The following is a 12,178-nucleotide window of genomic DNA, read 5'->3' on the forward strand; positions in this document are numbered from 1 at the left end:
GGTAAAGAGACTGCAGCAGAGCTGACACTGTGACTGCTGTTGGGTAAAGAGACTGCAGCAGAGCTGACACTGTGACTGTCGTTGGTTAAAGAGACTGCAGCAGAGCTGACACTGACTGCCGTTGGGTTAAGAGACTGCAGCAGAGCTGACACTGTGACTGTCGTGGTAAAGAGACTGCAGCAGAGCTGACACTGTGACTGCTGTTGGGTAAAGAGACTGCAGCAGAGCTGACACTGTGACTGTCGTGGTAAAGAGACTGCAGCAGAGCTGACACTGTGACTGCCGTTGGGTAAAGAGACTGCAGCAGAGCTGACACTGTGACTGTCGTTGGTTAAAGAGACTGCAGCAGAGCTGACACTGACTGCTGTTGGGTAAAGAGACTGCAGCAGAGCTGACACTGACTGCTGTTGGGTAAAGAGACTGCAGCAGAGCTGACACTGTGACTGTCGTGGTAAAGAGACTGCAGCAGAGCTGACACTGTGACTGCCGTTGGGTAAAGAGACTGCAGCAGAGCTGACACTGTGACTGTCGTTGGTTAAAGAGACTGCAGCAGAGCTGACACTGTGACTGTCGTTGGTTAAAGAGACTGCAGCAGAGCTGACACTGTGACTGTCGTTGGGTTAAGAGAAAGAGAGGATATCTACACTATTATGGCTGATGTTCCTGTTCCTCCTTCCTCACTGAGAACAGAGGGGATCCTGCTGAGAGAGATCCACGTCAACCTGCTGGAGTGTAAAGTCTGCTTCGAGAAGTATAACCCACGGCAGAAGGAACGCCGGCCTCAGAACCTGTCCTGCGGCCATGTACTCTGTCTGGAATGTGTCCGGGCGCTCTCCCACCCCGTCCTCAAGAAGCTTGAGTGCCCTTTCTGCCGGCAGCTGTGTGACGTTGACAGCACCTCCCACTGCCAGGCGCTGACAGACCTCCAGGATCTTCTGCTCTCCCGCTCCCCCAGGTCACCTGTCCCTCATCGGGTCAGAGGAGGCAGCGGCTGGGTCGGAGGTCTGGGCTCTGGAGCTCTGCGGCTTCGCTCAGCCTTCGGGGGCTGGGGGTCCCTGATCAACCCCACGGGGGTGGCCGTGTTCGGGTCCTCTGGGACCGTTGTGGTGGTGCACGATGGAGAAAGGAGGGTGGTGGTATTCGGGCCTCAAGGCAGGCGGCTGCACGGGTTCGGGCGGAGGGGTCGCGGTCACGGGGAGGTGTGTCACCCGGTGGATGTGGCGGTGACTCCCAGCGGGTATGTGGTTGTGACGGATGCCGGTGACGGTGCAGTGAAAGTGTTCACCACCAGGGGGAGTTATGTTCTGGCGGTGTGGGACTCCTTCCAGATGCCCTGGGGGGTGGACGTGGACAGCTGTGGACATATCCTGGTCACTGACATCCAGGCCGGCACGCTCTCCCAGGTCGTGGTGGACTTTGCCCGTGGCGTGACTCTGATGAACCGAGCGGTCATAACCGACCTCCAGCGGCCCAAGGCAGTGGCATGCTGTCGGGTGACCGGGAACATCGCCCTGGTGGAGACACTGGGGCTCACCACCACACAACCTCCAAATGGCCCCTGGCCTACCAGACTGACAATATTCAACAAAGACTTTAACGTGCTCTCTCAGATAGACAGCTTTACTCTGAGCCTGGGGACCTCCGTGTGGCCCTGCATGTCTGCTGTGGCCTTTGACAGGGACGGGGATGTGATCGTGACAGACTCCCAGCGTGGGTTGATTTGGAGTTTGGGAAAGCTCCAGAACGGCCCGGTCCTAACCCCCCTGGTCAGTGGAGACTTGGTTCGCCCGGTGGGGCTGGTCGCCACAGCACAGAACACGCTGATTGTTTTAGACAGTGGAGACCATGCAGTGAAGATGTATTCAGTTCACTCGGATGCTATTCTAGTCCAAAAATGATGTAGGAAGAGTTAGCTGTCTGGCGGACTTGTATTGTGAAAAAATATATAAACTAAATGCATAATGACTGGCGATTCCACCTGTTGTGATGTAGCACAATAAAATCCAGATTAAAATTATACAAACGTTTTAAGAGGATTTTTTTGAGTGAACAGCATGTTTTTCTTTTCGAACGCTGTTGGAAAGAATGAAATGAAGAGCATTAATAACATGGTGTTGGTGCTCTCCTCCCATTTTCACCTGTCCTTAATACTTTGTAATAACATGGTAATGACAGGTGGATAATAACATGGTAATGACAGGTGGGTAATGACATGGTAATGACATGTGGATAATAACATGGTAATGACATGGTAATGACAGGTGGGTAATGACATGGTAATGACAGGTGGATAATAACATGGTAATGACATGGTAATGACAGAGAGATAATAACATGGTACTGAAAGGTGGGTAATGACAGGTGGGTAATGACATGGTAATGGCATATGGATAATGACATGGTAATGACAGGTGGGTAATGACATGGTGTAGCAATGACAGATAATAACATGGTCGCATAGGTGATATGCGACAGAATGACAGATGGGTAATGACATGGTAATGACAGATAATAACATGGTCACGACAGGTGGATAATAACATGGTCACGACAGATGACATAATATGGTAATGACAGGTGGATAGTGACATGGTCATGACAGGTAGATGTTAGTGACTACGTTCTTGACAGAAGGATAATAACATGGTCAGTGACAGATGGATAATAACATGGTAATGACAGGATAATAACATGGTAATGACAGATGGATAATAACATGGTAATGACAGGTGGATAGTGACATGGTCATGACAGGTGGATAGTGACATGGTCATGACAGGTGGATAGTGACATGGTCATGACAGGTAATAACATGGTCACGACAGGTGGATAATGACATGGTAATGACAGGTGGGTAATGATATGGTCATTACAGGTGGATAATGACATGGTAATGGCAGGTGGGTAATAACATGGTAATGGCAGGTGGATAATGACCTGGTAATAACAGGTGGATAGTGACATGGTAATGACAGGTGGGTAATAACATGATAATGACACGGTAATGACAGGTGGATAACGCCATGATAATGTCAATGTGGATAATGACATGGTAATGACTGGTTGATAATGACATGATAATGACAAGTGGATAATAACATGGTAATGACAGATGGATAATGACATGGTAATGACAGGTGGATAACGACATGGTAATGTCAAGGTGGATAATGACATGGTAATGACTGGTTGATAATGACAAGTGGATAATAACATGGTAATGACAGGTGGATAATGACATGGTAATGACAGGTGGATAACGGCATGGTAATGCCAAGGTGGATAATGACATGGTAATAACAGGTGGATAGTGACATGGTAATAGCAGGTGGATAATGACATGGTAACGACAGGTGATAAATCTGTAGTAATGTCAAGGTGGATAATGACATGGTAATACAGGTGGATAATGATATGATAATGACAAGTGGATAATAACAGGTAATGACAGGTGGATAATAACATGGTCATGCCAGGTGGATAATGACATGATAATGACAAGTGTATATTGACCTGGTAATGACAGGTGGATAGTGGCATGGTAATGACAGGTAAAATAATAACATGATAATGACATGGTAAAATACAGGTGGATAACGACATTGTAATGTCAAGGTGAAAAATGACATGGTAATGACAGGTGGATAATGACATGATAATGACAAGTGGATAATAACATGGTAATGACAGGTGGATAATGACATGGTCATGACAGGTGGATAATTACTTCTGAGATATACAAATAAACCTGGCCTACTAATTTTAAAACTGTACTGTGATTACACTGACTGCACCAAAGTCATTACATATTTTAGGAACATTGCTCATCTCTGGTTATGTTTTGTAATGACAGGTGGGTAATAACACGATAATGACATGGTAATGACATGGTCATGACAGGTGGATAATAACATGGTCATGCCAGGTGGATAATGACATGGTAATGACAGGTGGGTAATGATATGGTCATTACAGGTGGATAATGACATGGTAATGGCAGGTGGGTAATAACATGGTAATGGCAGGTGGATAATGACCTGGTAATAACAGGTGGATAGTGACATGGTAATGACAGGTGGGTAATAACATGATAATGACACGGTAATGACAGGTGGATAACGCCATGATAATGTCAATGTGGATAATGACATGGTAATGACTGGTTGCTAATGACATGATAATGACAAGTGGATAATAACATGGTAATGACAGGTGGATAATGACATGGTAATGACAGGTGGATAACGACATGGTAATGTCAAGGTGGATAATGACATGGTAATGACTGGTTGATAATGACATGATAATGACAAGTGGATAATAACATGGTAATGACAGGTGGATAATGACATGGTAATGACAGGTGGATAACGGCATGGTAATGTCAAGGTGGATAATGACATGGTAATAACAGGTGGATAGTGACATGGTAATGACAAGTGGATAATGACATGGTAACGACAGGTGGATAAATTCATACGGTAATGTCAAAGTGGATAATGACATGGTAATGACAGGTGGATAATGACATGATAATGACAAGTGGATAATAACATGGTAATGACAGGTGGATAATGACATGGTCATGACAGGTGGATAATGACATGATAATGACAAGTGGATAATGACCTGGTAATGACAGGTGGATAGTGACATGGTAATGACAGGTGGGTAATAACATGATAATGACATGGTAATGACAGGTGGATAACGACATTGTAATGTCAAGGTGGATAATGACATGGTAATGACAGGTGGATAATGACATGATAATGACAAGTGGATAATAACATGGTAATGACAGGTGGATAATGACATGGTCATGACAGGTGGATAATTACTTCTGAGATATACAAATAAACCTGGCCTACTAATTGTACAACTGTACTGTGATTACACTGACTGCACCAAAGTCATTACATATTTTAGGAACATTGCTCATCTCTGGTTATGTTTTCACTGACAGCTTGGTGCTAATTAAACAGTACATTTACATTGTATTCATCTTTATTTATCCAGGAAGTCCCATTGAGGTCAGAAGATCTATTTTACAAGGGAGACCATAAGGCTAATTTATTAACGAAGTCTATTTGTTTGAACACTTTTGGAGGTAATTTTCTGTTTCATAGGTTGTATTCACTACGATCCAAACGGAACGAAACATGAATTTGTCCAATTGAAACTCTCATTTTCATTGTAAAACTTTTTCCGGTTGAAGTAAACTGTTTCCTTCACAAAACGTGTTGGACTAATGATTATACTCCTGGTGTATCGACTAAGTAGGCGAGGCTATCCGGTCCATTCCAGACATAAAAAAAGCCCCCAAACAGAAAGCAAATGTGATGGGCATCAGTAAAAGTTTAGTCACTTCAGGCCGCACTGATGAGGAGGGCTAGTATCTCCTCCTCTTCTTCTTCCTCTAACACATTTACACAGTCTGCATTTCACATTTCACTATATTTTGGAACAACATAAGCGCGTGCACTGATACAGTTTCCGACTTTTCCCGATCCCCCATGCTGGGTTTCCCAATATTGGCCAGTTCGGTTCGTGTTATGAGAAATCCTTTTTTTTTTTTTGCATAGCCTTAAGGCACCGCATGATTTCCAGCAGCCAGAGAGAGACAATCGTGTGAACTGCTCCCACTTGAAGATGGCGGTTGTGATGCTGTCTGGGACCGGAGCACAGTGCTGGATCTGCATAGGACGCTAACTTGATGGATATAAAGACAGTGTTGAGTTTTTATTTTCTCTGTCTTCTGGACTGGACTCTTTTGGGATTGTGTTATTAGGGCATACGCACACTTTCAACACCGGCTGAAAGTGGACTGGTCTTTTCGGGGACGGGAGAGCCAGACGGATAGCCATAGCTTGCTAGCTAACACATTGATGGTAGTCCAGGCTGGGAGGAAAGTGGATGAAAATGTCGGATACCAAGGTAAAAGTTGCAGTCAGAGTCCGACCCATGAACCGGAGAGGTAAGTTACCGTAACTGAAAAAGAACCCGAATTCAGCAAACATTGCAGTTGTATTTAATACGTGCTAACTCGTGTTTAGTACCCCTTCTTTAGCCTTTTATCCCAAATAGATTTGTTTTTGCTGCAGATAGAAAGTTAGCAACCACATCTTCTAGCCAAATGACAGGCTGCTTATATGTGTCACGTTAGCTAGCTACCTCTAATCTTAAATAAGGGCAAATAAATCCAACTTGCCAAGTGTCAGTCAGATGTAGTTTAAGTAGGTACATGATTAGGCTAACTAGCTAGCTACTTTGATTAGAAATGTATGGAAACTTTCTCAACAAGACAGAGACACATTTGCTCTGAACTCTGCAGAAAACGGAACTGCATACAAAATGTGTGGTGGATATGGAGGAGAACCAAACTGTTCTGCATCCACCGCCTTCCAACAATAAAGGAGAAAACAGCAGGTAAAAACACATTTACACTTATTCAACATTCTGATCTGCCTTTATTATATATTGTTTGTGCCTGTGGCCCATTTGAAGAACGTCGTCTTTTATTTTGGTGTGACATGATTATTTAGGAGCGTCTCGCTCTGTCCCTCGAGGCACCAACTTTTCCAAGCTAACTTGATGGATATAAAGACAAGTTTTTATTTTCTCAGTCTTCTGGACTGGACTCTTCTGTGATTGTGTAATTAGGGCATACGCACACTTTCAACACCGGCTGAAACTGGACTGAAAGTGGACTTTTGTTGAGTTTTCCCGGGAAATTTTTCAAGCTTTAAAACAGTGAAAACGAAGTTCATCTTCCCTGTGTAATTTAAAATAACATCTGTTTTTTCTCCCCGGGATGAAAGTGACTGAGTGGCTGAATAATGCACGCTCACTAACCACCTCGCTCCGCGGCAGGGTTACTACTATAAGGGATCCATGGGACGTCCCTATCCTAACCCAGGGTAAACTCGGTCCTCGGACCCAGGGGTGCACGTTTTTTTTTTTGCCCTACCACTACACAGCCGTTTCAAATAACAAGTGTTGATAATTTGAATTTATTGTGGAGTGTTTCGGGCAAATACCAAACGTGCACCCTTGGGCTCCCGGGGACCGAGTTTGGGAAACACTGCCTGAACAATCGTTACCGTAACCCTAAACATACCCCTTACCTTAACCCTAAAACATACCCCTTACCTAACCCTTACCTTAACCGTTTTACATTTCAACTTCAATGTGGTGACCTCCAGAGTTGGGACGTCTCAAGCACCCCGTTTAGACTTGCTCTCGATACTGTCTCTTTAAGAAAGTTTTCTGCAGCGTTGCCCCGCTATAACGCCCTAATAACATCCGATAGACCCGAAGCCTGCTGTTGTAGCTACACTGTAGCTGATTGAAGTATTTATATTCTGTTGTGATCTCCTAAAAATCAAGCAAATCAACTAAGATCATTCTATGTTAGATTGTCCAGATGTTTTGAATGTCCTGTGGAAGCCCCTGCTTCTTTCTTTGAGAATGACTGGGACCCGATCAAAACCTTTACCTCAACAAAGTAACCAACAGCGAACCAACTGCTGGAACTTTGACAAAATTCCAAAGCAACAGACTGTATAAATAGATGCATGAGCTAGAGGCCATCAGTGGCTGAATTACAGCCCGACCTGTTTACTGTACTTGTGCTTTTCCTCATCATTTTTTAAAACAATTGTTATGAAAATCATCTATTGAATAATTGTCTACGGGACCTGGAAACATAAATTAGCCTAATTCACTCAATTTGAATAAAATAATATATCATATTGTGTCCAAGAAAACAGAATTTGTGCTCTCAGTCAGAACCCAAAAGCATAATAACTACTCATTCTAGAGCTAAACAATTCCATATCAGCTGACCAGCCTTGGCATGACTCTGTCTCTTCACCATTACTTTTCATGTGAGTTTCACATTTGGTGTTAAAGTTGCTGTGGTTTAGGGTTGGACAACTAGTTTAACATGCCATAGTAATTATCCTCCACTTGCTATTGGCTGAGAGGGAGGAAGCATCTTGAATTTTATGATTCGTAAATATTCAAGTTAACAGCTAACCTTGATTATTTTTTTTTTTTTTTTTTTTTTTTTTGAAGGGAGTCACACACTTTTTGTATTTTTTATGTGTATTGAACTAGAGAGAGAGAGAGAGAGAGAGAGAGAGAGAGAGATGATACAATCCCATAGTCACAGCTCTACATGGGATCCAGGACAGTCTGTCTGATACAAACCCATAGTCACAGCTCTACATGGGATCCAGGACGTGGCTATATATAGTCACAGCTCTACATGGGGTCCCGAGGACGTGGCTATATATATATAGTCACAGCTCTACATGGGATCCCAGGACAGTGGCTATATATATATAGTCACAGCTCTACATGGGGATCCAGGACGGTGGCTATATATATAAGTCACAGCTCTACATGGGATCCAGGACAGTGGCTATATATATATAATCACAGCTCTACATGGGATCGGGGACAGTGGCTATATATATAGTCACAGCTCTACATGGGATCCCAGGACAGTGGCTATATATATATAATCACAGCTCTACATGGGAATCGGGGACAGTGGCTATATATATATAATCACAGCTCTACATAGGATCAGGACATTGGCTATATATATAGTCACAGACTCATGGGAATCAGGACAGTGGCTATATATATATGGTGCAGCTCTACATGGGATCAGGACAGTGGCTATATATATATCGCATAGTGCAGCTCTGCATGGGATCCAGGACGAGTATTATATATACAGTCACAGCTCTACATGGGATCCAGGACAGTGGCTATATATATATAGTCACAGCTCCTATGGGATCCAGGACAGTGGCTATAGTCACAGCTCTATGGGATCCAGGACAGGTGGCTATATATATATAGTCACAGCTCTATGGGATCAGGACAGTGGCTATATATATAATCACAGCTCTATGGGATCAGGACCCAGTGGCTATATATATATAAGTCACCCGGCTCTACATGGGATCAGGACAGTGGCTATATATATGGTCACAGCTCTACATGGGATCCAGGACAGTGGCTAACCCGGCTCACCACCACCCCAAGCCACTATCCTGGATTATTTCCCCCAAAGTGTAATCAGTAGGCCGGCCTACTGCAGACCTAGTGTCTGTGGAGTCACATTACGACAGTGTGGTTAAAACATTGATCGTCTGACAGTACATGGAGTGAGAAGGACCATGACTAAAGGAAGTCCCTCACACCATATCAAAGCACTGGCCTATTGTACAGAAGCTCGTAGCAACAGTAGCACAGAGTATCATAGTCTCCTCAGTAAGACGACTGCCTCATACCCAGAGTCACATGCTGCTCACAGACAGAAGCTTCATTTCCTAGTTATATGAGGTCAGACAAATACAGAAGAACACAGGCCCTATAGTCAAAACTAGTACACTATAACACCATACTGCACCACCCATGTAAACTAGTTCACTATAACACCATGCTGCACCACCCATGTAAACTAGTTCACTATAACACCATGCTGCACCACCCAGGTAAACTAGTACACTATAACACCATGCTGCACCACCCAGGTAAACCAGTACACTATAACACCATACTGCACCACCCAGGTAAACTAGTACACTATAACACCATGCTGCACCACCCTGTAACGACGTTCTTCGTTTGTCGAAAGAGAGTCGGACCGAAATACAGCGTGTTTGTTACTCATGTTTATTAGTGAAAACAAATAACGAAACTATACATGAAATAACGAATAAATACAAAACAACAAAACGGAACGTGAAACCTATTACAGCCTATCTGGTGAAACTAACACAGAGACAGGTACAATCACCCACGAAATACAAAGCGAAACCCAGGCTACCTAAATACGGTTCCCAATCAGAGACAACGAGAATCACCTGACTCTGATTAAGAACCGCCTCAGGCAGCCAAACCTATTTAACACACACCCCTAATCAGCTACAATCCCAATAACTAAAAAACCCCACTAAATACAACAAACAATAAACCCATGTCACACCCTGGCCTGACCAACTAATTAACTAAAACACAAAATACTAAGACCAAGGCGTGACACACCCAGGTAAACTAGTACACTATAACACCGAGCTGCACCACCCAGGTAAACTAGTACACTATAACACCATGCTGCACCACCCAGGTAAACCAGTACACTATAGCACCATGCTGCACCACCCAGGTAAACTAGTACACTATAACACCGAGCTGCACCACCCAGGTAAACCAGTACACTATAACACCATACTGCACCACCCAGGTAAACTAGTTCACTATAACACCATACTGCACCACCCAGGTAAACTAGTACACTATAACACCATGCTGTACCACCCAGTTAAACTAGTACACTATAGCACCATGCTGCACCACCCAGGTAAACTAGTACACTATAGCACCATGCTGCACCACCCAGGTAAACTAGTACAGTATAACACCGAGCTGCACCACCCAGGTAAACTAGTACAGTATAACACCGAGGCTGCACCACCCAGGTAAACTAGTACACTATAGCACCATGCTGCACCACCCAGGTAAACTAGTACACTATAGCACCATGCTGCACCACCCAGGTAAACTAGTACACTATAGCACCATGCTGCACCACCCAGGTAAACTAGTACAGTATAACACCGAGCTGCACCACCCAGGTAAACCAGTACACTATAACACCATACTGCACCACCCAGGTAAACTAGTACACTATAACACCATGCTGCACCACCCAGGTAAACTAGTACACTATAACACCATGCTGCACCACCCAGGTAAACCAGTACACTATAACACCATACTGCACCACCCAGGTAAACTAGTACACTATAACACCATGCTGCACCACCCAGGTAAACTAGTACACTATAACACCATGCTGCACCACCCAGGTAAACTAGTACACTATAACACCATGCTGCACCACCCAGGTAAACTAGTACACTATAACACCATGCTGCACCACCCTGTAACGACGTTCTTCGTTTGTCGAAAGAGAGTCGGACCGAAATACAGCGTGTTTGTTACTCATGTTTATTAGTGAAAACAAATAACGAAACTATACATGAAATAACGAATAAATACAAAACAACAAAACGGAACGTGAAACCTATTACAGCCTATCTGGTGAAACTAACACAGAGACAGGTACAATCACCCACGAAATACAAAGCGAAACCCAGGCTACCTAAATACGGTTCCCAATCAGAGACAACGAGAATCACCTGACTCTGATTAAGAACCGCCTCAGGCAGCCAAACCTATTTAACACACACCCCTAATCAGCTACAATCCCAATAACTAAAAAAACCCACTAAATACAACAAACAATAAACCCATGTCACACCCTGGCCTGACCAACTAATTAACTAAAACACAAAATACTAAGACCAAGGCGTGACACACCCAGGTAAACTAGTACACTATAGCACCATACTGCACCACCCAGGTAAACTAGTACACTATAACACCATACTGCACCACCCAGGTAAACTAGTTCACTATAACACCGAGCTGCACCACCCAGGTAAACTAGTTCACTATAACACCATGCTGCACCACCCAGGTAAACTAGTTCACTATAACACCATGCTGCACCACCCAGGTAAACTAGTTCACTATAACACCATGCTGCACCACCCAGGTAAACTAGTACACTATAACACCGAGCTGCACCACCCAGGTAAACTAGTACACTATAACACCATGCTGCACCACCCAGGTAAACTAGTTCACTATAACACCATGCTGCACCACCCAGCTAAACTAGTACACTATAGCACCATGCTGCACCACCCAGGTAAACTAGTACACTATAACACCGAGCTGCACCACCCAGGTAAACCAGTACACTATAACACCATACTGCACCACCCAGGTAAACTAGTACACTATAACACCATACTGCACCACCCAGGTAAACTAGTTCACTATAACACCATGCTGCACCACCCAGGTAAACTAGTACACTATAACACCATACTGCACCACCCAGGTAAACTAGTACACTATAACACCATGCTGCACCACCCAGGGTAAACTAGTTCACTATAACACCATGCTGCACCACCCAGGTAAACCAGTACACTGTAACACCGAGCTGCACCACCCAGGTAAACCAGTACACTGTAACACCATGCTGCACCACCCAGGTAAACCAGTACACTATAACACCGAG

At 44.1% G+C, this 12,178-nt stretch overlaps 2 protein-coding genes across 3 annotated transcripts in view; one reads left to right on the top strand and one right to left on the bottom strand.

Annotated features, from left to right (window-relative positions):
• Positions 1 to 12,178, bottom strand: part of ptdss1a (phosphatidylserine synthase 1a) — a 90,913-nt gene that overhangs the window by 54,971 nt on the left and 23,764 nt on the right. The window lies entirely within an intron of this gene.
• On the top strand, positions 174 to 1,997 carry LOC135521360 (E3 ubiquitin-protein ligase NHLRC1-like). The gene has a single exon (XM_064947270.1). It carries the CDS (start codon positions 651 to 653, stop codon positions 1,896 to 1,898), a length of 1,248 nt encoding a protein of 415 aa, XP_064803342.1. The 5' UTR covers positions 174 to 650; the 3' UTR covers positions 1,899 to 1,997.

This window comes from Oncorhynchus masou, chromosome 29 (assembly GCF_036934945.1).
Source record: "Oncorhynchus masou masou isolate Uvic2021 chromosome 29, UVic_Omas_1.1, whole genome shotgun sequence".
Lineage (NCBI taxonomy): Eukaryota > Metazoa > Chordata > Actinopteri > Salmoniformes > Salmonidae > Oncorhynchus > Oncorhynchus masou.